This window comes from Ischnura elegans, chromosome 11 (assembly GCF_921293095.1).
Source record: "Ischnura elegans chromosome 11, ioIscEleg1.1, whole genome shotgun sequence".
Classification (NCBI taxonomy): domain Eukaryota; kingdom Metazoa; phylum Arthropoda; class Insecta; order Odonata; family Coenagrionidae; genus Ischnura; species Ischnura elegans.
The window spans coordinates 75,564,705-75,590,797 of NC_060256.1; the positions used below are offsets into that span (position 1 = coordinate 75,564,705).

The 26,093-nt window shown below is 44.4% G+C and overlaps 1 protein-coding gene across 3 annotated transcripts in view; it reads left to right on the top strand.

Annotated features, from left to right (window-relative positions):
* The window catches only part of LOC124167864 (homeobox protein prospero), a 116,817-nt gene that overhangs the window by 52,665 nt on the left and 38,059 nt on the right, over positions 1 to 26,093 (top strand). For all 3 annotated transcript variants that reach the window (XM_046545915.1, XM_046545916.1, XM_046545917.1), the window contains exons 2-3: positions 195 to 4,915; positions 12,138 to 12,292. In XM_046545915.1, the coding sequence (XP_046401871.1) occupies positions 557 to 4,915; positions 12,138 to 12,292 (4,514 nt within the window). In that variant the 5' untranslated portion in view covers positions 195 to 556. The remainder of the gene's footprint in view (positions 1 to 194; positions 4,916 to 12,137; positions 12,293 to 26,093) is intronic.

The following is a 26,093-nucleotide window of genomic DNA, read 5'->3' on the forward strand; positions in this document are numbered from 1 at the left end:
TTCACACATTTCCTAAATATTAATGTGAAAGCAAAAAGTTCTTCTTTTTAATTTTAATAATGAATCGCTTTCACCAAGTTACGCCTCAATCAATTAGACAATTGTCAAAGTGTAGGTTATTTAAACTATAGAGAAAAATAATATGTGAACCTTCGAGGTAATGATTGCAATCAATTTTTTTCTCCCCTATTTAGGTTGGAGGAAGGAGGCAGAGGAGTAGGTGAAGCAGCACCTACCGAGCCGCGTGCGGCACACACGCCCCGCAGCCAGGGCCCGACGTGAATGCGAGCGAGGAGACAGCCCTCCTGCTCCGTCTTCTCCCCTAGCGCGCTACGAGCTGCCACCCCTGGCCGCTCGCCCCTTCTTCTCTCGACGGCGGCTCTCAGCGGCCACGTGATCCCCCCATCCCCCCCACTCCTCATCCCCCCCGCTCCCACCATTCACGGCTGCGTGAGTCTCGAAGGAAGCCAGGGGAAGGGGAAGACGGGAGGACTCTGCGCCGCGTGGAGGGGGGCCCTCCGAAAAAACCTTCGTCCAATCAGGAGAGGCCTTTCTTATGATGTCATCGGAGGAGGATGCCGAGTGTTTCGGGTTGTATGGAGATAAACTAGTGAAGAAAGCGAAGAGGACGAGGCAGCGTGTGGACGCAGGAGAGCCGAGGAATTCTTACTCGTCCATTCCGAATTTCAGTTCGAGGCCGAGTTTCTTAGCTGCGGGCGGAGCTGGAGGTGGTGCCGGCGGTGGTCTGTACGGTGCCATCTTCGGTGGTGGTCAGCAGGCGCACCACCAACAATTCGGAGGCCTTTTTGGGGGCCCCGCCTACGCCTCCCCCGCTAAGATGCTCAACGAGCTTTTGGGCAGGCAAGCGAAGGCTGCCGACGCGGCAGCGGCTGTAGCGATCGCGGGCGACGGACCGGCCGGCGTTGCGGCTTCAGCGGGCGGTACTGCCCTAGTGTCTCGCACGGACTCGGCGGCTTCCTCGCCACCCCCTGCCGGTAGTGTCTCGGCGGCGGTGGCCGCTTCGGCGACGGACAAGGCCTTCGAGGGCCTCAACGCGACCAGTGTGATCAGGCGGGGCATGGAGGAGGGAGGCAGCCCGCCCCCGACCGGCACCCAAGGCGGTGCCGCGGTCATCCCCCACATGATGCATCCCCCGCAACCCCACTCCGCCCCCGGTACGTTGGTGGACAACGCTCATATGCTCCGGGACATTCTTCAGGGGCGTAAGAAGGAACTTTTGGCTCTCGAGGCCGAGCTCCGCAGTGCCCAAGCGGCGGAGAGAGACTTTTTGACCAATTCCCCCAACAACAATAGTGCCCTACACAACAATAATAACAACAATAACAACGAACTCAAAAACGGTGTCGTGGGTGGTGGTGTTGTCAGTGGTAAGAACGGCCTCAGCGCCGACGGAAGTGACGTGTTGCCCGAAGGGCTGATCAAGAGGGAACAAGTGACGGTGAACGGTGGTCTAGGTGTCGAGGACGATTCGAATGACGAAGAGGCCGCGTTGGAAAAGATGAATCGCGAGTCTAGCAAGAGGCAGAGGGAAAACGGTGAGGAGGAGGACGAAGAGGAAGAAATGGAGGAAGGTATGAATGCAATGAACGGGGCGGGGACAAGTTCTGAGTCCAACTCGTCCGCCCCCTCGCCCGGCCCCCAGTCACCCAAGGAAGGCGACGGCGGGGGCGTAGGTGTGCCGGGGGGCGTTGCCGTGGGGCAGCAGAACCCCGCGGGTGGCGCCAGCCTTCCCGGCGGTGGACCGACGCAACCAAAGGAGCAAAAGGAAACGTTGGAATTAAAACGCGCACGTGTCGAAAACATTGTGTCGTCAATGCGTTCAAGCCCTTCACTGCTGCCCACCTCAGTCACGGGGGCGCAGCAGGTCAACGGGTGCAAGAAAAGGAAACTTTACCACCCACAGCAGCACGACTCGAGCGGAGCCGTCAGGTATTCCACCACCAACGCCTCCCACGCCTCCGGCCTCCTGTTGAGAAGCGACGATGACGAAGACGAGGAGGAGGAAATGATGGAAGGAATGGAGGAGGAATTGGATGAGGAGGATTTGGAAGAGGATGAGGAGCAGCTGATGGCTCAGGCAAACGCCGGCGCCGCCAACGACGACGATCAGGGTCCAGATGAGGAGGAGGAACCCCCACAGGTGCGTCAAAAGAGGGTGGAAAAAGACGCGCTCAAAACCCAATTGAGGACAATGCAAGAACAACTCGCCGAGATGCAACAAAAATACGTGCAGTTGTGCAACAGGATGGAGATGGAATCTGACTGCCCGGATGAGAACACTAGCGATCTCTCGCTAGAGCTGGCTGCAGCCGCGGCGGCCGCAGCGGCTGCGGCGGCGGCAGCCGCATCCAACACTGTGGACCAAGACATCTCCGAGGTAGAGGTCCCTCCGAGGCCCGCACCCGTCGAGAAACCAGTGTCCGTGATGACAAAACCAATCCCTCCTATTCCACCACCGGCTGCGGCCACTGCACCCCATGTCCCACACACCCCCACGAAGGAAATTCCTTGCCAACCCCCAGTGGTAATGCAGTCTCCCCTCTCGAAGCTGCCCCCTTCAGCAAAACTGCATCACGCCCTCCAACAGCACCAGCACCCAACTCTTAATGGTGGAGTGCCCTCGCTTACGGCTGCCCAGCACCAGGCTACCCTCCAGCACCAAGTGCAACCACCACATCATTTGGCGCACCACCCACATCACCCCGCGCACCAACCCCCTCCCCCGCCAGCCCAGCAGCCGCCGTCGCATCACGGGCACCCGGCCGCCCCCAACGCCGCCATGTACCTCGGCGTCAGCCAGAAGCTCATGATTGAGCAGGAGGCGCGGATGGCCAAGGAGGCGGCGGCTGCTGCAGCGGCGGCCGCAGCTGCTGCGGTAGCCGCCGAGCACCAACAGCAGCAACAACAAGCGGTCGCGCAACAACAACACGCCGCAGCTCAGCAACAACAACAGCAGCAGGCGCAGCAACAAGCCCAGCAGCACGCAGCCGCATCCCAGCCACAGGCGAGTCAAATCCCGCACCCGACCATGTCCCACCTTCCCACGCAAATACCGCACCCCGCACAGCCTCACCACCAGCCACCTCCACCACCCCCACCGCCGCACCATCCGCACCAGTTGTCGGCGCCGGGGCACCCGTCCCTCCCGCACCACCACCCCTCTCCCTCCGTCGTCCAACCCCCGCCTCCACCTCCCCCGCCCCCACAACCCCCGCAGCACGCGATGGGGGTGAAGCCGCCGCACGGTCAGCCCGGATCGGACTTCTCCGAAAGATTTTCCTTCTTCCGTAACGCGGCCGCAGCTGCGGCAGCGGCTGCCGCGACGGCCACTGCAGCCGCCGCACCCATCTCTGGCGCCGACCTGGAAGGCCTCGCGGACGTCCTCAAATCAGAAATATCCGCATCGCTCGCGATCCTCATCGATTCGGTCGTAGCGAGATTCGTTCAGCAGAGGCGGTTCATGAACGCCAAGCACCACCACCATCACCACCACCACGCGGCTGCGGCGGCTGCAGCAGCGGCCGCGGCGACGGAAGCCGCCGCCGCTGAGCAGCTCAACAAGGACCTCATGATGGCCTCGCAGCTATTGGACCGTAAATCCCCTCGCACCAAGGTGATCGACAGGGGGAGCGGGGTTCGACCCCCGGCGGCACCCGAGGGCCTGCGGAGACATCCGGAAGGAGCGCAGATCCCGGGTGAAGCCGCACCAAGGGTGAACGGCACGGCCTACCCGATGGCAATGACCAATTCGATGCACGGTCAGGAGGCGATGAACCCGATGGGTATGCAGCACCTGAGGCCGCCTACAAGCGTGGCTTCAATGTTCCCTCCCCCCAAACCACCCGTCTGCACTGTACCCACCACAACTTCTGCATCCGCCCTCTACGCTCTAAGCGGCATGACCCAACCACCCCAGCCAAACCCTTACTGCATCCCTGAAGGCAGTTCTGCCGCACCCGGCGGTGGTGCAGGTGGTAGAGAAAGCGCAGGGAGCGTGGGCGGTTCCGGAAGCACTGGTGCGGTGACGCCAACAGGAACCAGCACTGGAGGTGTTCCAGGAGCACCCAGGGAAGGTGGTGCACCTGAGCAAAACGAAGCTCTCAGCCTAGTGGTGACGCCGAAGAAGAAGAGGCATAAGGTCACGGACACGAGGATAACCCCGAGGACCGTCAGCAGGATTCTTTCGCAAGAAAGTCCGTCTAGAAGTTCGGCGCCACCTGCAGGAGCAATGACGAACGGTGGTGAGGTATGCAGCACCCCTACCAGCGTGGTCCCCACGACGGTCAGCTCGAGCGGTGTGCCAAGCAACCTTCTGGAGAGCAAGTACGCTAGTCTGTTGGCCTCCGGCGGGCCCAACGGCACCACAATGCCCGTAACCGGCATGCCACCCGTCAGCGTGGCCGCACCCAACCCCACTGGGCCTTCCGTCGTCGGAGGGCCCATGTCAGGCGGAGTCCCCGGCGGAATGTCCGGCCCCATCAGCGAATCGCCCTCGCCGAGGCCTTACCATCCACCGCCGCCACCAATCTTGCCCGTCTCCCTGCCGACGTCAGTGGCCATCCCCAACCCTGGTCTGCACGAGTCGCAGGTGTTCTCCCCTTACTCCCCCTTCTACGGAGGGAGCAGCTCCGCGCCCGTCGGCGGCACGACCGGCAGCTCGGGGCCTCTGCACTCGACCGCGAGTCCTCCGGAGCGGCCGCCGCGAGATGCAGACAGCCCGATCCCGCCGCACCCGCCTTCGATGCTGCACCCGGCGCTGTTGGCGGCCCACGGCTCGCCCGACTATGTGCACCTCCGCACCAGCATCGGCGCGTCGGCTGCCGGTAATGACAGCGTGGACCGCGTCTCCGACTGCAATTCCGGTGATGGTCCATACGACGGCATTACGCCTACTATATCCTTTACTGCTAAATTCTCACACTCACATATTTTGCCAATTTTTTTTCTTGCCCATCTATTTGCATGCAAATAAATTCATAAAACAGTTTTTGCTTACTCACTAGACAAAGATATTTCATTTTTTTATTGCAATAATCTCGCACGTTTTTGCTTTGATTGTGATGCTCGAATTTTCAATCACGGAATATTCATTCCGTTCATCATCTCGGTTTCTTAATTTGCTATGTAGTGATGTTTTACTCTAATAGATATACTTATTTATTCATGCTTACCTTGTCACGCCTATTCTACATTGTAATGATCACACACATGACTACTTCCTAAATCTTAGCTGGGTAAATAAGTTTATCTAATATTGTTGTAGCATTGGTAGAAGAAAACATTCATCTGAGTTGATTTCAAATTTTTCCTTTAGAAATTCACATTCACTTCTTTCATTGTTCTTGCTAGATTATTTTTTTAATATTTCATATCTGTCTTGAGCTTGTTTTCAGTAAAGCGTCTCTGTAGCCAATTTATTCTATACTCCTAATATGTTTTAATAATTCACTAATACTTTGTTCATACACAGTGCTTGCATGTTTTTTTCACGAGCACCAGAATAAATATTAACTTTTATATTATGATTAATTGTTTGCATCGTCTTTATAGTAGGGATAACTAATCCGAATGGAATTGATGGACGAAATTGCTCCGTATATTTCTATGACTTGCCAAATGATAATTTCGCAACACTATCTTTCAACTTTGGGTTTGAAAAATCATATTTTCTTTATTAAACCCGTCTTTCAAAGCCTCGTAAATGATACCTTGGGATTCTGGTCATGTTCCTTTTTCAAATAAAGATTTTCTCGAAGTTTAATCCTAAGATTCGCATTTCACAACCTCTTGATTCGTTTGCACATCGGATGATGTCTTAGGCATATGGCGCCTTTCGAAGGTTCTTTTGTTTCCTGAAAGCCGCATTATCCGTGAACAAACGAGGGCGTCACACTTTGACAGTCCAATATTCGTCGCTCAATCCCTCCCATTCGTAATAAAAGAGCTGTTGTCAGTTTACATTGGTTTTGACAATCTTGTCTTTCCCACTCTCACTTTGGGTCTTGGGATAAGTAAGCACTCCTATCTTTTCCATTTACATCCTTGCATTATCTTTTTTTCACCATCTTTGAAGGGCTTTCGGAGAATTTTAGTGTGATGTAATGAAATCATGTAGATAAATAGGTAGGGTTCATGAAGAAACTGGTCGTTGTAGAATGAGTATTCTCCTCTTTGCGAGCCTTATGTACCCATATGATTAACTGAGACCGCTAGAGCTATGAGGGGGGTTAGGATTTTGTTTGAGGAAAGATGTTGAACAGGCGCATAAGGGAGGATAAAAGTTGCTAGGGAGATCGCATCACTTTTTAAGAAAAAGATTAAGTGTACGAGTCCACTTATGTCTGACTAGCTGCTATCTACATTCAATCTTCATCTGTATTACTTATTATTTGTATCAGGGCATAGTTTTGCTATTGTTTATTTCATCACTGATACTCAATGATAAATTTAACACAATTTCTGAGATTCCTTTGGCCTAATATAGTACAAGTAATCTTGTGCTAATTGAGCTTCCACCGCCTCAAATGCATACTAAACCAATGTTTTTTGTAAGGCGAGGTTTATTTTTACTCACCATACGTACTTCTACAATCTTAAGCACACTTTTATGCATGTTACTTCTACTAAATTTTCCTGAGATTGCGTAAATCCACCTTTTAGTGGGGGTGATTGCTAATATATGACTCTAATAATACGCTCTTACGCTCATCACCCAATTGGGGTAAGTTACCCTACAGGTCGATACTTTGTGTATATTTCAACGAGTGCGAAACAAATTAATTTGACCGCACTGTTGGCTATTATAGGGGCGCGTCGAGTGCCCAAGGTGGCCATACAGATATCATTATTCAGCGCCGTCGAGAGGATTTGAGCCACGAGGCAGCCAGAAAATTTAATGATAGACTTTGATCGGGAAAGGGAATAAATGATTTGCGATAATGATTTCTACGTTTCACGGTGAGGGTGGAGGGGGAGGAAGAAGGATTTTAGAGATCTTGCTTGGAGGGATAAAAAGTCGGCTTCGTCCTCGTTTTAAAATGCATACAGCATACAGGGGTAGGGGTGAGAAAGGGACAATTTTTTCATCCCGATGACAAAAGAAAGGAGTGTGGCATAGAGGAAGTATTTTGAGAAGGGGTTGTATTTTTTTCTGGGGAGGGGTGGTTGGTCTGAAGTGGGATGGGTAGGTTTTGGCGGCCTCTCCCCCTCAGGGGACTTTGGAAGGGGTTAGATGGTTTTGGTTGAGGTTAGGCGGGGGTGGTGGGTCTTCGTACCCTTTTTCTACAGACGACGTCTCAATCCTGGCATACCCCCCCCCACACACCCTGATTTACCAATCCACACCCCCTGCCCTACTCCATAACCTTCTCCCCTCTTGAAATCCCGCTGTGCACGAATCACGGGCTCTCTGTCGATGTTCGCTTCATTGGAGGACACGTCATGGCGAAGCAATGATGAGATAAGGGTTGTCGGGGTTACGCTGGCGAGAAGACAAAGCTAAAAAGACGCTCTCCCTCCGGTAAATATAATGCTATGGGAGGAAAAAACTATCCTAGGGCCCTAGACTACAATAATAGGCATTGTAACACGCGGGAATCATCAACAACAAAAATAATTCATTTTGGTACCCAGCATTAATACTCGCTATTCTCCGCATATTTCATCACAGAACGTCATCAATAGATGAGTGCAATTTTACTTACATAAAACAGTAGGCTTATGAAGACCACATTGAATCATATGAAACACATCACTTCTAGATGTAACTGACAAGCAAGTGTAGTAGAACGAATAGTATACATATCAGATCGAAATTGACTCGACTTCTGGTTGTAAAAGCAGAAAGCATTGTATTATCACTCATTCTTTTGTATAAACCTTTATGTGTCTAAAAATACTTAGGAACAATTCATTTTGACTTTGATTCGCATCTAGAATTTATTAATTTTTTAAAATTTTGATAATCAGTGATATGGAAAATATTCTCTCGCCCTCATCTACCAATAAAAATTGCAAGTCACAGTCTTCATAATAGTATACCCACTCATCATTTTGTCCAAAACGTTTCTCAGTTTGAATCCATAAACTCCGGAGTGTGTCCCGTTTTCTTCACGCCTTTTGAGAGCATAACGGTGCGTTAAGTGCACGCAAGCATTCAAAACAACTGAATGCACTCCAGTTTTTTGGCACCTCCTATGAATGCAGAGTGCATCGCCGATTTTTTTTCTGTCTTCCTATTCGAACTCGTCTTTTCTGCCACTTTTATTTCCTGCCGTTGATCAAGTCACAAGAATGGTCGTGGAGAAGGTCGGCAATATTTCTCCACGCGATTTTTGTATATATATTTATTTTCATTCGGAATAGGTGGCATAAATGAAAGGTGTCGTCGGGGAGAAGGGGAAAACACAAGGACGTAGGGCTAACGATGGGAGTGAGGGCCTGCGTATAGTGAATCGAAGAGGTTTTTTTTGTCCCTGGAGTGGGGTCTGCAAGAGAGGGGGGGCTTGAGGGGGCCCTAGGGCTGGAAAAAATAGGGGCGGCAGCTGGATATGTTCGGAAGACACCATAGAAGAAGAGGGGGGGGGGCAAGGATGAGTCTTTGAAGAACTCCTGGTTACGTAGGGGAAGGGGGTGATTCGTGAGTCGATCCTGAAGATTGCTGCCGGGTAGGGGAGTGAGAGAGAAAGGAATTGTTAAGAGGGGTGAATCGTGAGGCACACAGCAGAGTCCTTTCGTCGATGGTGAAGAAGCGGGAGGGGGTGGAAAAAATTAAAATTGGACGGGTGTGAGACGTTGATTGCATCCTTTGGGTCGTATGACTCGTTTATTGACGCATTATTAATTTAAGGACGGGGCCAAAACGGGGGGGGGGGGGGGTTGGGTCGATGGAGGAATGAAAAATCATCATACCTCCCTCTTCCATCTCTTTGCCATTCTCACTTATTTCCTCTTCTTCATTCATTGCGTCATTCAAGTGAGAGCTATGCAGGGGTGAGACACTCTATTATTCAAAATTTTAGCTGGTTCTTCATCGCCTCGAAAGATTTTTACTTGGATCTCTATGTTCGATATCAAGGTGAAAAAAAATAACAGTCATTGTGTTTTGTCACTAATAATTTTTGATTCATTTTTAATGCCATATATATCGAATTTATGTTTCTATGAACTCTTTTCCATTTCCAGTTCCTTCATCAATTTATGATAACATTAATATCAAATTCTTTTAAAATGTTTCGTACTAGTAGTAAAAAAAGAAAACCCTTAATAATAGAAGAATGAATATTTTATATTCGTCCCTGATTCAACTGTTGTGCTCGTCAAATAAGCAATTGTAGGTATAGATTTTTCAGTCAAATTGATATTTTTTCTAAGCTATTATCACTGCAGAATTCGCTTCTAGGGCTTCGTTAAGTTTTTCTCTGTGCATAGTGACATTCATTCAAATTAATTATTAAAATCGTTGCAATAAATGAGTTTATCTGACATTTAGAGAAATTACAGCTTAATTTTAGAGAAATTAGAGCTTCAATGTTAAAGGAGAGATTGATGTAAATGTGCCAAATTTGTGCCATTTTTTGGAAGGGTAGATACGTAAGGAAAATGGCTTTTCTTCAAGAAATTTATCCCGCGAATGATAAGGATTGATAATTTACCGCATCACATGTTTTCCCTGCCAAATTACCAACACTGATCCAATTTGTACGTCCTCCATGTATTTTGCTGTCTGGCCCTCCTGCATTGGACTCTTGCAACTCGGGGCATTGAATCCACCTCCTCCCATCCGCTTAAGGTTTTATATCATGTGACCTCTCGAATACCATCTCCTCACCCTAGCCTTCCTTCTCCCTCTTGGCCACCTTTTCAACCGATCACGGAAGCTAAGTCACTCATGTGGCTTCCTCTGAGGACTAGGTGTTTGTTTGCTTTGGTCTCTCCTAAGTGGATTCGACCAGCTGAAGGAACGGGCGGTGATATATATTTGCCTGGCGGGTATAACGGAGGAGGTTGAAGGAAGATGGAAGTCATTGTGACGGAGGAGGCGGGAATAAATAGCGCTGAGTCGCGTCATGAAATATCATGGTTCGAAAACCAAAGTAATACATAATTAATTTTCAAATCGTAAAAGATAAAATCTGCAAGCAGTATTCGATTATAAATATTAAGACCTAAGTGGAGGCATACGATAAAATCATACGCGTAATAATTTCAAATTTGAATGATCGTAGAAATGCATTCTCATCACTACACACTGTATTGGACAGTGGTACATCTTTCTTAAGAATGAAATCTTATCCGTCTTTTCATAATGATGGCGTGAAAATTATGGGTAGATAAAATAACTTAGGAAATATCTTACTTAAGGTAAAACGAACGTAAGTAATACTTCTAAGTCTTGTCAGATAATTGTAGAGCGATTTCAATAAATGCTCGCATTTACATTCATTGATTGCCGTTTTAATCGGAAATAGATTTGCTTTTCTAATCGATCTCTTTTTTAATTATCAATTTTTAATATCTAGATGATAAAATTGCAATCTATACTTTGTATGAAATTATTCTTCGCTTCTTCCCTTCTCACTGTGAGGACACAGCACAATCTTACTCAATCTTCTGAGTTTCCCTTTTTCCGTGTGGTATCCTTCGTGGCTAACCTCTCATCACATTCCATTTCCTTTCCTCCTGCAAGCCGCAACCTCTGGGACTTCTAAATTGAAGCCCTATCAAAAATCCATGGGGGGGGGGGAGGTCGGGAAGGGGTAAAAAGGGATCGCTGAGGTGTCTACCGAATCCCTTGTGGGGACAGCCCTTACCAATTTCTCCCCTAGGGAAGCACCCCTTGGCATCCGGAATAGTTCCACTGAATGTCTAATCCCATCCAATTCTACCAGAACCACCTTTTCCTCTGTCGCTCTCTCGGAGATATTAATCTATTTTTTGTTTAAGCGTGCAGAATTTGTCTGCGACATCCTCCCAGTTTGCGGTAATCTTACTGGTTTCTTTATATTTTTTCTCTCCCCATTCGTTGTCTGGTATTTTTCGTGGAAGGGAAAAAGGATTTTTTTGATGAATCCTTACTACTCTCGCCCCGAGACGAGAAGGTATTTATAAAAAGGTATCAGAAGGAATAGAGGGTGTTTTGGTAGGAAAATCCAGTAGGTAGTCGTACGAGGGAAGATAAAGGTGTGGATTGGGGGAGAGATAGGGTGTCAGTTTCTGTTTCCTCGCAACCGAAGGATGGCTGCCAAGTGATGGCCACGATATATAATGTCCCATAGGATTGTTGGGGGAGTCGGACTACGTAGGGAAAATTTCCCACTCCCCAACAAGTCTTTTCTCCCTCTATGTTTTCCCGTCTCGACCTCAAGGATCGTCTGCAATGAGCGTATATTCTGCTCTTTCCTACGCATTTGTAAGTCATCTCCTGGGGTCAAACGGGGTTGATACTGCGTAACAAAGGTCGGCAGGTGACGATACCACAGAATGGCACTTAAAATAGCATTCATCACTCGAGGTTCATCTTATTTACTGTCATAATTGAGAATTTGAGTCTAATTTCACATGGGAAATATTTGCTCGGACACATCGAATACATTTACAACTTCTTAACGTCAAATATCCTCGACGTGGGTTGGACAATTCACGCGTAAAATTTTTAATTCTCGCAAAAGGAGAATGTTGGCAACTTTTTTTTCATTTTTAGGATACATAAAAACAGTTGGGTATTTTCATTCATCAGCGACTAGATGTAGCCATTGTGTAGAGATATTTCTTCTTTGACAGCTAACCTCTATTCAATATCCTTGAACTCGTCTGCAAGAACATTGTGTTTGTCAACGACTGCAATCTTTCTTGTCTGTGCATGTTTCTTGGCATACTTGAAGTTCTTATTTTCCTTTTCTTTGCTGTATACTTACAATTAGTATATTCTTAAGTGAATACATTCCAAATGAGATTTGTACAAACAATCTCCTCTATCCATTATTTGTCTCATTGCTGTGATGACACCAGGGAGTCACTATCTCATATCATGTTCTCTATATATGCATTTATTGTTGCCTGAATATTTAGCGTTATTTTTACAAAGTGTTCCCCGTTTTGCCTTAACTGAAGCCCACTCCTCAACATTGACGCCGATGCATTTGAGGAAAGCAAAGCTGATGTTCTTCTGGGTACGGTATCCCAGTTCTGCGGTGCTGAAAATGTACTTCCCAGACATCAAGTTCAACAAGAACAACACTGCACAACTCGTCAAGTGGTTCTCCAACTTCCGGTAAGTAGTAAACAAGTTCTACTCCTATTTATTCTTGCCTTTTGTTCATAACTTCTGGGGATTGAATATTTATTACCTCGAACAGATCAAATACCATTTGGCTATTTGTTTACCATTTCTCCTATCTTCGGGATAACAAGGTTCTATAAAACCTATGAATTTTGTTCGTGTTGTTTTGTGTATGGGTTTATTCTTTGTGAGTTTTATTTAATCTATGTTGCGACAAATATAGAAAAGGTATGCTGAACATTTTGTTTGAATTTTAGGTTCAGTCTTGAGATCCTGTAATTAATCATAACTTCTTCCGTCACTTATTAACAGTTGGCTTGTGTTAAAACGTGCATCAGGAATTCTAGTAACCCCTTCATATTTTTTTGTATTTGGGTCATGCTTTTTTGTGGAGGAATATTTTGATTCCTTAAAAAAATATGCCTTACTAATACTTTCCCGTACGTTGCCCACCCTGCTGCTAATGGTCACTGAACATTGCCCGCCTCACATACGTACCGGGAAAGGATTTAGCCTATGACCCCCATTAGCATGCCAGCCTGCGTTCTCAAGTGCATGACCCAAGTAAACATGTGACCCCCCCTGGCGATGGGAAAGCAAAATTTATAAATGAACTACGGTCTCCACGTTTTCCACTGCAGTGACTACAATTATGGCGCCTATACTGAGTATTTTTTTAATATTCCTTCCTTGGAAAGGCTTAATTATTAAGGTTCTAGGCGATAGAACGTTTTACTGACGTCAAAACCTTCTTGGAATAGAAAATTAGTTTTTTTTGAACTCAGAGTGATGTAAAATATGAAAAGCGCCTCGGATATAGGATGTTTGAGTTCCTTTTAATAATAGCTTAGCTGATGCATTCATGTCCTTTGTAGATTTTTCTTGCGCTTCAGAAATATCAGTCACTTACACTCAGATACTGGGAGAGAATGTCTTTGTAACATGGGTACTTTTATCGGTCTTTGAAGGGAAATAAATATTCATATTATAGTTATCGGAAAAGTACAGTTTTTAATGTTGGTGGTTGCTTTCGGGAAATGCTGCATAGATAGCACTATCTGCTCGACGTTTCACTCCTCCTACTGGGATCGCTTTCAAGAGAATGGGCATGATGATAATAGATAACGTTACCTACGCAGCATTTCCCGAAAGCCACCACCAACATTGATAAAAGAAGCTGTGAAAACCTACATACAAAAAAAGTCCATTTTTTATTAGAAATTCTGAGAAATACTGTAAAAATTAATTTACGAATTTTACAAATTTGCTGTATATAGGATCGCTATTCTGTTCTTTTCGTCCAGCTGTATTGGAAAAGTATCCATGACCTCCGCGATATCCTTGCTCCTAAACTTCTCCCCACTCCTAAGGGAACAAGTGTTACCCTCTCCCCTCAAGAAATCAACCCCGCGGATGACGTCATTTTCGATCCGTTTTCGCAAGATGGAACCGCCCGGAGGTGGAAGTTAAGAATGCATCTATCTCACCCTTCGGACGCCATCGGTGTGAATGATGAGGCAGACAAAGGGTATGGGAGGAGAGCTGTCGTATTTTTTTCTCTCTTTATTTTGCACTGGGATGGGGGGCAAGTGAAGGGGTTTGGTGGTATTAAGACCTCATGTCGTGGGGGAAGGTGAAATAGTGCACCAAGTGACCGCGGCTGAATTCATCCCGGACAACGTTTTCTTCAATGAATTACTTTTTGATACCTTTGAGGAGTAAATTTGTATTATGCTGCATAGCGTCTGCGGCTCAATTTTGCGGAGCCAGTACACCAGGAAAGAAAATTCAATGTTCACGTTTCACCCTCTCAATTTGCTACCAGCCATGGCATCAAACATTACGTCGCTTTATGAAAATGAAATGGTTTTATGTAATACCGTATAATCATGATAATCACATAAGTTTCGAAATCACCTTCGATAATAAATTAATTTCGTGGAAGATAAAAAAAGAATTTTCTATTCCAAGGGATAAATACAACATTTTGAAGATTTGAAGGGAACTTCTATCAATGTAAAGTAGTTGATTTTGCAAATTGTCAGTGGTAGAAATCTTTGCTATTTTGGAATGAATTCCAGTGATAATATTTAGACAACGCGATTTTTCCTTTAGTATGCTATTTGCTATGCATCCGTAGCAATATCCGGAAAAAAATTATGTTGATATTTAATGAAGTACAAAAGAATTCAAAGCCATTCATAGATGAAAGCTATTACTTTCAACGTCATTGAGATTAGATCTCCTTGGGGTGACTGTCGTGGTTAATAATAATCTTCGAAAATAGTTATTTTTATGCATTACTATATCGAAGGTTTTGGTCAATTCACTTCCTTTTCGTATCTTCAAATTTATATAAATGCAGTTTTCTCTCCCGATATTATTAACGGGACCGTTTCCTGCTTGTGGACACTAGAGTCCGCGCCCGTTGGCACGCTCAGACTTGCGGACATCGCTAAATAAAAAAGGGTCATTCATATTTTACTAAGCGTCACATGCACGGACGTTTCGGGCAAGACCTCCCTCGCCACCTTCCCCAACTCCGTTAGCCTTAGCGTATCCAGCCACCCTCAGGGTCCCATCCTCCTTTTTACATCCTACTTTGGAACCCTGTCCCTCCCCTCCGTACCTCCCATACCCTCGACTACGAAAGCCTTTTAATGAGAGCCAGGGAGAGTGATCCTTGGGGTGTGGGAGGCCAAATGGTTTATAAGGGGGGGAAGGAAGGGGGTATTTTTCAGGTGGTGGCGGAGAAGAGGGTGTGGATGGTATAACCTTCTCATCCGACGTTCACGGTAAGCTTGATGAACGTCGATTTAAATTTCTTGGGGCGATTTAATTTTTTTTATCACCGGTGATGTACCCGAGAACTTCTGTTTTTTTCTACTCCTTCTACCCTCACCCTTCCCCTTCATATCAATATATCCTGACCCGTCCCCCTGGGTGCCCTGTCTGGTGCCTGTAACCCATCCCCGTCTTCTTTTTCTTCCCTGCAATTTCCCCTTAAATCCCTTTCCACGGGAAAAATCCATGCAAACCCCACCACCCCGTACCAATATCTCAAAAAAAACCTTCAACTTTCTTTTCCTGGCGTCTCCTTCCAATTCCTTTCCCCTTTTGCTCCTTAATAACTTCCAGGGTACCCCCTCCTACTCCTTTACCCTCATCCCTCGAGCAGTGATCCCTGGATCTTCCCATTATTATAGGTTCCGGATTACGAGGAAATGTCTCCTTATTCCTTTTCCTTTCCTCCCTCCATCCGTCATTTTAATGCCAAACCTGGCCCGATTTAAGGCAAATTCTTCATTTTGATTTGTTTTTACCCCTTTTAAACCTCCACCCTCCAGCCACGCTATTTCTCTCGTCACGTGTCCATCAAAGGATTTGTAAGTTTTAATTATAGATGGTACGCAGAGAAGTGAAACCACCTTCATTAATTGATATAATTAGCTTTTTTACCTGGGATCCTTTTTTTATTCCTATTTCGTGGACTCTTTTCGTTGTTGCTTTTTTATTATTGGTGTTTCTTTCTCAGAATTGAATATAGTTATATTTTTTTTTGCCATTAACTTTCTATTTATTGTCGCCAATAGTTACTCTGTGATGCGCTTATTTTATAAAGGAACTTACTGGTCTGAAGCAGACTTTATGCATGAAAAAGTTGAAGCAGGGATAAATTTTTATGGGGCTAAGATTGAAAAACTCTAACGCGTGCAAATCATCTCATTACCTTGGATGACAAAATATTGGCGCAAAATTTCTACGTTTCAATACAGTTAGCTGCGTTTACCCCCCAATTGATAGTATTCTTAAAGAAAATTTGCCCATAGGAGTGAATATGTCAACTTTCTTTTCTTTCTCTGACATTTCTATGCCTCAGAATGTCAGCGAAGTGGAAAAAACCGCCGGCCAATCGTCATATTTTTGTCCCTTTCAATCGGAATTCCTGCCATCCAATATTTGCAGAAGTCATCGGAGGCGTCCATCTTTGTAGCGCTCGGTAACAAAGGAATGTTTCACAAGAATGAGAGACCGAAAGCGAGTTGGCATTCGATTTTTTTCATATTTTTGCGTATCGGAAACGGCAGAAAAGGAACGTTAACTCCCCAGTCGTTCACGTTTTTCCTTCTACCCCACCCAAACCGAACCTTTGACACAAAAAAATGTGTCGTCCCGGGACCGCTTTGTGCTTCCCGGTAACCCAAGCTTTCTCCCTCTTCCCTGCCGAGTTTGTGGCTCTGCAGGCAGGTCGCGTACCCTTGGGGCCCAGCCGCAGTTACATACGTGAAAAGAAGGAGGGGATAGTACTGTACACTGCGTGTATGCGGTACCAACGTACATGCTCGTAATGGCACGTCGTCACCGGAGAAATGTTCTTCCCCTTAAAAAAAAGTTTGCCTTCCCCCCTATTACCCCACCCACCCAACCTACCCTCCCTCCTTTGCTTTCTTCGATGGAGTCCCCCAAGGCTGCTATCCTGGCCCCAAACATTTTTTTCTCTCTCTCTATTCGCATTTCTAACGTCACGATGGCCTTTTTTTGCAATCCTCGATTGTTTTGTAGCCCGCGGTATGCGCAAGCCTTTTCGTATCCCGATCTTCTTCTGTTCTCCCTCGTTTTCGATCGAGTCATCTCTATCAGGTTGTAGGCTCAAAAACGTTGAGGGGAATGATTACTTAGTTCGAGGATAATAGTTCAAAAGACTTTCACCGCTCCTTATGAAAGGATATAGACTACGTTTGTAGCATTGAGGACAATCTTCTGCAGCTAACCTTTCGATTTAAGAATGGCTTTTGGTCGCGAGGAAGGGCTATACTCTTTGCATAGTTGACAATAAACGAGTCAATGAACTCGAAGTTTTGTAAAATTTCCCTCTCTTAGCTTATTCATGCATGAAAGGAATTAAGAATGCATAATTTCTTAAATGCTGAGTTGCATCTGGTTTCATATTCTCAGTTTTTAATCTTTAAATTAACATAATAGACCATTCAAGTTATTTTAAGGCCTTAATAATGTTTACTTTGGCCATCATCGCAGCTTTAATTAAATAATAACAATATTATAGTTTATGCTTTTAATAACTTTTTCCTCTGCGATATGGTAAAAATTCGGCTCCCTTATTTTGTAAGTTCAAATGGAATGAAACAGGCCAGTGGCCATTCTGACTCAGAAACTCAGTGTAAATGACCAGTCCCTAAGGGTTACATTGAAATGTTAAAGAGAGAATTTAGTTTTTACGAAAACACGAAATAAATGCGGAACTGTGCCCTCGGCCATCATGTCAAGTCGTTAATTAATCCATGTTTCACATTTTAATCCCTTCTTGAAATTATTGTATTATTCCGTTCATTAAAATTCCGGACTCAAGCACTCCAAGCATCATTAGAGGGAATGCAATGGATCCCTTAGTTGGTCACTCAGTATAATTACAAGTATCCGGCCTCACGAAGTTTTTTTACTTAATTCATATGTAAATTCTTTTTAATTTACTTGAATTAACCACATTTTTAAGCTTTTAATTATCGTGGTCCCGAAGTAGTGCAGAGACGGGAAAATTCATCTGAAATTTATGATTTAAGTTGTTTAAATTTATTATTTTTCAGTAGGTATTCTTTTACTGACCAAATATTTTTTTTTAACTAAGACAAAATCCTTTTCAAATATATATGCGAAAAATTTAAGATCGCTTAGGCCACTGACTGTATCGCTTCGGATTGCACCAAATTACTTGTTTTCCTCCGCACTTCTTTAAGTGCACTGACTCGTAACTAGTAGGAATACCATAGAAAATTTGGAAAGAGTATTTACCCGTATTTATTGCCTGTGGTTATTGCGACGTGTACGACATTTCTTCCGCATACTCTCCGTAATTTACGTCTTGGACCATTGGAGTTTTGATACAGATACAAGGGCCTAGTTTCATGGGCAGTAAACATAAATTCCTTCGTACAGTTCTGGCAAAAGTAAAGATTTATCGCAATTGTTTCACTCGAAATAATCGCTTTTCCAGTACCACCACCGAGTACATTTAGCCAGAGCACACGGAACTATTAAAACTTTCTCTGGAGTTTCGGGTGAAGCGTTGTGTTAGCCAAGTTCCCTCTATGGCTTTCTGGGGTTGTTTCAATACTAGCCAGTTTTATTCCCTCATGATTTTACTTGGGGAAGGTACTTCATTTTTTTATCCTATGTAGTGTTATCCAAAAGTTATCCTTTTTTACCTTCTTATGTAATTCATGGTGCGAAACATAGATACATCGAAAACGGGATACCAAGTTAATTGGATTTTATTATTTCAAACGACGTTTTTTATGTTTCAAATGTTATTTCATCAAACTTGATTGCTAAGTGACATTGTAAGGGTTTAGATGCGATAGCGGGCATATTTTCTTGTTTAAATTTAGGAAACTCTCTAAATTACTTATACATTCATTGTCCAATATTAATAATTCAAGTATTTAACTTCATTATTCTATCAAAGTAATTTGAGCTTCGATCACTATTTAGTACTCATTTATAGAAACTACTTAAAATAAAGAAGGTATAATGGTTAAGTGTAGGAAATGTGGCTTAACGCTGGTAGGATATCACAATTTATCAAAACTAACTTCCGATTTTCCGAAATTGATCACTGCTGGATTCTCCGTCCTTTTTCCCCTCATTGAAAACAAGACCTCAGTGATCATGCCTCGGGCCTCGTCGGAAATTTCTGGGGCAAGACTGAGAGTCATGCCAAGTATGAGGCCCGATGATTATGATCATACTCGTTTCGCCTTATCCTCCTGCCCCAGAAAATTTTCTGAACTAGTCTGTAGCCTTCTGAAAAGAAGAGAAAGTTATACAAAATTCTTTTCCGTCGGTTTACTTACACGCTAAAACAGTGACCATCCAAAAACGCTGGTGGAAAAAAATAATATCACATTTATTGAGATATGATAAACCAGTCATGTTATCTGAACACCGTAGAATCTTTCTTTATGTTTATCGTGGCAATTTCTTTTCCCCAGACCTTTCAACCCCTACTCTAACTCTCGCAACGGCTATGTTGGTGTTGGCAAACGGATCAAAGGCGTGCATAAATGGAGGTACTTCCACTTGCCATGTGGTATACATCCCATCTCTGAACTTCTGCTTGGGATCGGTGGTCTAGCTATCAGTATCATGAAGGTTTTCAGCTGAAGAATTCCATAAATCGCGGATGAAGCGGGGGATCGTTAATTTCTACGCTCATTCTTCTCCTATTACGTGTGTTATTATTTTCCTCAGCGGCGGAAAGAGACTTAGCCAAGCGTGACCCTTGCATCCGGCATTGTTGCACGGGAATAATGAAAAACTCACGCGACGAATGATGTCATAAATATCCCTACTCCCCTCGATTCTTCGATCGTGTTCACTTTTTACTCCCCACCTGTTCGGCCGTGGCTTATCGATCTTTAGAGCCATTTTTGTGCTCTTATAAATCAAAGCCAGTATAAATTTTAACTCGAATTTTGATGTTTGTCGCATTCCACAGGTTTTTGCCCAACAAATACGGCTTCTTCTTAGATGTAGCTAAGTTCATTCTAAAATATTCCGTAAATTTTAATGTTTCCCACTCAGTTTATCGTACCATAAAATTATGTACTTGGTTATTGATTCTTCATTTTTTCACCTGATCCTAAATAAGTAGGTTGTTAAACCAGGACGTTCATAGTTATTGCATTAAGTTTTCAATTAACCATTGATTTTATTCAAAATCAATCGGATCTTGTTAACCTTGAGCGATAAATGCTTTTTAAATTTTATCTTCATTATGATGCATTATTCTAGCGTAAAACCGTAAATTTGATCGAAATTTTAACACCTCAATCTACCGAACTACTTCTCATGGAGTGTGGTACGAACGCTTTTCTTTTTTCTGTCCAATAGTCGTTAAGAATGTCTCCCGTTGCCTTGAGTGCTCGATTGCTTTCCAATGATGAGACAAAGGCCTGCGAGAAGTGCTCCGTTTGCGTCAGGAGATCCCAATGCAGTCCAATAAATCGAAGAAGTCTCTGTCTTCCTTTATCTTTGGCGAGACTTAAAGCTCTGTTCACCTCGAAGACGCTCAAATGACTAATGCCTTTCCGATAAACGATTATTAGGACAGAATGATACGCGATTGGAAAGAGTTGTCACTTTTGATCTTTAAATTAACGCTCACTTTTACATATGATTTTTTTAAATATGATTTATTTAGTTAATGAACTCGCTATATATTTTATCTTTCCAACTATTTACAACCTCTAGAATTGATAATAAAATTCGCTTTGAAGATTTTTCTACGAATATTGTGCTTTCAGTAAATTGTGTGAACGTTATTTTTTAGTGAAAAGCATGAAGCATAATTTTATGAAACAGGAAAACGTGTATCCTAGGCACATTTTACTATTGCAGATAATTTAGGGTGAGAGTTTACGGTAATTTCATGACTTCAGTATTGAATAGGAATAAAATGATGAATGATGGGGCACCAAACCAAAGTCTTAGCTCATTAAAACAACATTGAAGTATAAGTTAGCCTTTTCTTCTATGTTTAAGCTCTAAATATTTCACACTTAAAATTTTGAACTCATCGATAATTTATGTAAATGATGTTGTTTAGCATAACCTCATTAGATTTCTTATATTCAACTGTATCTCAAAACTTTGATGATGCAAAAACGCGCTTCATGTCCCTTTCTTCCATCATTGTATTCCTAAGAAGTAGCAAATCTCTCGAGATGCGCTTTCCTCGTCTTATCCGTAAGAAGAGGATAAGGAATCCTTCTTTGCCTCATCTGCTGCGTCTATTCCAGAGATATCTTTCCCCACATCCCGTCTTGCGGAAGATATTCAGCCTTCTCAAGTCCGAGGGTGGTGGAAGATTAGGCGCAGGTCGTGGAAATGAGAAAGTCTTAGTCCGCGAGATGAGAAGAAGAATAGCACCACCCCTGCCCCATTACCTGAGCTCACTCACTAATGAACGGATTCTGAATGGAGGTTAGCTGCGCCTCGAAAGACGAGTAAGGGGTTTCGGATTGTTCCTTCCTCAGCCGCGAGAGTTTCGTCTTTTTATTTTTCGTCTTTATTCTTCCCGAAGACAAGAATGAGCCCTGAACGCAAAAGTATGGCATTCCTCCCAGCGCATACGTACCAACTCCCGGAGCTGAATTTTCTTTCTTTTTAATCTTCCCAGACCACCTCTCACTTTCTGCGAGCATAAAGTTTTCGCATCCCTCCCTTAATGGGAAAAGAACTTGTGCTTGGAAAAAATAAACTATAAACTTTATTCTAACTCCTCATCCTCGGGAAAAAATAGCCCTCATGGGCCAAGCTCCTGGAGTTGAAATGGGTTGCAAAAGTTTTAAACGGAAATCTAAGCTTCAACTTTGCAAGCATCCATTCTTTTCTCACCAACTTGGAGGAAAAATATTTCTAACGATTTTTTCAAAGAATTCGTTACTGAGGTTGTGTGTGAGCCCAACCATATTTTATTTAATTTTTCTTATTTTTTTCGCAAAAAATTTGCGAAATAACCCATACTCTGGGCTTGATATTCACTGGGAAGGGTCCTTCCCACTCCTGTAGAGATTTTTGGAGGGGAAAAACTCAAAAGAAAGACTTCACATCTTCCCCTCCCCAAGTTTAAGGTCTGCAGTGGCGGGAGAGGGGAGTCGGTAAGCGAGAGAAGTTCTCACAAAAGATCTTCGTGAAGAGGATAAGGTAGGGGGTTGAAGAAATGAGTGAAGCGGGGAGCAGGGTGGGAATCACGGCGTGGAAGAAACAAAAGGGCATCGGAATAAACAAAAAAAAATGAGTTGCGGAGGTGAGAGTCGTTGGGGTTGGTCGCGCCCGTAGGGGAAGGAGGAGGGAAATTTGAAAAGAAGAAAATAAATAAGCAGACAAAGACGTTGAGAAGAGAGAAAAAGGGTTGGAGAGAAGATGCTGTGGAAAAGGTGATGAAGGGTGGGAATAAGGCAAAAGAGTTATAAGAGTCGGAAGAGGAAGCACCTTTTATTTAGACAGTCGAATATTTTTTCCCGCGCTCGCTTCTTTTGTTTTGTTTACCTGGGGAAAAATGATGGAAGCTTGGGAAAAGGTTCGGAGGAAGAAAGTGGCTTACCATAAGGGTTCCCGGGGCAATCTGACTTCGTCTCCCCTAAACCCTACTTCTTCTTCTTCTTACCCTCATTGTCTCCGCCTGCTTGCTCCGAGCCGAATCTTCTTTCGTCGCAACCCCTACCGCAACCTCCGTTTGTGTGTGAGATTCCCCGATCCCAGCGCCTCGGCGGAGTTCCCGCCTTGCGGCAGTAGAGGGAACTTGCTCCCTTTTCCACCTCGATTCCCCGCCAGCGCCTTCGCGTTTTTGCGAGGCCCCGCCTTGACGTCTAAAACTCTTTTGAACTCTTTCCTCCTCAAAGTCGGCCGCAGACTTTTCTTCCCCATCGTCTTTGTGTGCTGCGCAGCTTCTTTCTGGTTTGATAAATAATAAAAAAAAGGAGGCCAGATGGAATAGGGCAAAGAAGTTCGTCTCTTTCTGCTGCCTCGCATAAATACGTTATTTTGTTTTATTTCCAAAGAGCATGAAAAGCTTCTTATTTTCTGGTTTAGGCGTATGTCTTTAGTCTGCATAACCTCATTTTGGCGGCTTGATTCGTTGAGATCGTAAAGGATCGTTGATGTTGTTCCTTAAAAATTAATTTGAAATTTAAGTCAAACAGATTTTCATGGTTATAAAAATGTTACATTTATCAGATTTTTATATATTTGTATGCATCTTTTCTTCGGGATTTATGATAAATATTTTTAATTAGAAGACAGTATCTATTTCGTTAAATTCTGTAACCTTTTCATTTATAGTTACCACTTCATTTTCACTTTTAATTCACACGTTTCATTTCAAAATAGCATTAAAAATTATTTGCAAAGTGAATGCAAGTGCTGTAAATTAAGAAATCTAGTATCAGTAGCACCATTCAATCTTTGATTGTTGTTTTAATAGCTCTGAGGTTCTGTCGCACTCTAATCTCTCGACATCTAAAGACCCCATCGTTGTTTCTTAAATACCACTTTTCCATCTCTCCACGCCTTCCTCACTTTTTTTGTTTCTTTCCTAGCGCTGCAACCCGTCGCGCGCTTGAAGTAAAAAAAAATAAGTCGAACAATATTGGGAAACCTGTCTCGACGATACTTCAATTGTTGTGCAGAAACCGCTGGGGTCTCTTGCGGATAGGCAGGTTGAATTCAAAACGAGAAGTGATTCCTCTCCGGTTCATTTTCACGGTCGTTTGGAAACCGTCGTCTCTACGGACCAAGCCTCTGCGAGGAGCCGTATAAGAGTGTACCAAAGATTGCGTATTATTTGTCATCTCCCCACCAAAGGTGTATATTTTTATGAGCGTCTCCCGAAAATACATACTGTCCCAGAGGCGTGGGTTCGCGCGCTTTTCCACTATCGACAGCGGAAAGGACGAAACTTCGAAAACCTCCGAGGAGATAAAGGCGGGAACAAATGACTCAGGGCGTGCGAACGAAGGAATCTCTCAAATTTAGGGAAAAGGGGGTGGAATGATCATAATTTAAAATAAAAATATACAAGGGTAATATCAACGTGGGAGTTGAAAATGCATCGCCAATCTTTTTTATACTGTCATATTTTTTTGACGAGACATTGCCGTTGTTCTTTTGTTTAACCCGCGTTCGCTTGTTCGGTTTCTCGGTGGTTTGAAGGCGTTCCGGGGATTACATTGGAATGTTGGGAAGAAGGGAAGGGAGGGGATATAAGGTGTGTCATGGGATTAGGGTGAACTGAAGGAGAAGCATTTGGGGTTTGAGGGAAACATTGAGAAAAAATCAGACTTTCCGACGCGCGGGGAGTTTTTTTTTACCTGCGTGTACGGCGAGATGGAGGGCGCGATTTATTCAACCGCTCCACGCCGCACATATATAACGCTCCAGCGCTTCCCATAGCTGTTAAGCAAATTGGCGGCACCCGCGAGGTTCCTCACGAGCCCTCTGTTCGCGAGGGGAAGGGGTTTTTCGGAAGCTGTTTAGGCGACACTCTTCGGTATTCCTCGCCTGCTAAGTATGCCGCTTCGCTTGAACGTTAGATAAGCGGCTGGGATTCAGCTTTCGCAAGGAATGGTATCGTTTCTAAGGGATCCGCCGGATGAAGGGTGCTTAGCAACCTTTTGGACGGAATGGGAGGAGACGGAGGCAGAATTTGTCGAGTGGAAAACTGGTCCTTGCGTCAGTCACTTGTTTCATCGTTAAGTGTTTGTGATGAAGGCGTTGGTGAGGGTGTCTGTTTGATACGGGATACAGGCAAGAGGGCGCTAAGGGAATGCCTCTTTTGTTTATGCTCAGGTAAGAATAAGGATATCAAGACTGCTTGCTATCTGAGGCTTCCCAGCCGATCCCATAGGAGATTCCGCGTGTATCTGCCCTTCCATGTAGTCGTATCGTATCGATTTGTGCAGGCTCTACCTTCTTTGTGAATTTCCCCACTGGAAGAACTTATTACTCAGTTTGCATTCCTCTTAATAGCTTGTCTTTGATGCCTTTTAAAATTTTATGTACTATAGTTAAAGGAATAATGCCTAATTTATCATATACATTGTTTCTATCTGTTGTCGGCTATTTGATATCTTCTACTACATCTTTGTGTGACCATGCGTTTCCTTTTAAACTTGTAAAAATTTATTTACTCAACTACTTTCTATTGGATAAAAGAACTTTCTTGAGTTTGAAATAGTGATAAACAATTTTTGGTCGACATTTGAGTGTGCAACTTACCTTCTGTTCTTTGAGCCAAATGTGTCTTTATCATGAAAAAAGTCAAGTTAGTTACCTATTAAATTTGGCTTTAAAAATCCTAACCATGTCACGAACTCGAGAAGGCTCCATTTATAACTTCACCGGGGAAGATATGATGTTTTGAGATTTTTTTTTTTAATGATCAACAGCATTTTTATTGAGATGACGCTGCGGCAAGCATAGTAGTAGCTATTTATTTTCTACAGAAATACAGCTGTCGGAAAACCTTTCTTCCAGCACCGCTGCCTATGCGGCCCGAATATCGACGCGAAGCCGTAGCATTCCGTTGAGACGTTTGCGCCCGAGCATAAAACCTATGGCGACCTGGTTTTCCGCGAGTACCCCCTCAGACGAGCGCGTACCTACGCCTCAGAGACAGGCTAGATCCCTTAACCCACATCACATGGCTCGATCTTGAGATTTCCCTCACCTTCCTCGCTATTTCAACCCTGACTTCACGACCGAGAACCCGTATTCCCTTATAAGCTTGCCTTCTCTCTTGCTATAAGCCTTCCCAACCTACCCTCGTTCGCTTTTGTTGTGCACTTTTTCAACCCCCTTTACCTACCTCCGTGCCACTTCGAGGAATAAAAAAAAACACGAATAATACCAACCCTCGAACAACCAACCCCCTTATGCGGTATAACCTCCCCCAGAAATTTCTTTCCACGGTACTCTTTATCCCCACACCCAGCTTCTCATCGACAATCCGACTCCGCGTCATATATTTCTACCGCCTCTCCTCCTCGGCATGAACACCCTCTACAGATTTGCCGCCGTAGTCTTGTAGTAATAAAAAAGGGACCTGCGTAAACGCACTCCAATACTCCGTGATACAAACCCCTCGGTTCTTTCGACTGCGTGCGGTAAGCAACCCCTTCCTTCTCCGTTACGCGCTCTAACCTTCCCACACCACCTCTCCTTTTCCTAAGTCGCTCAGGTTTCTTCCCCAAACGGGGTTGAAATGAAGAGAGAA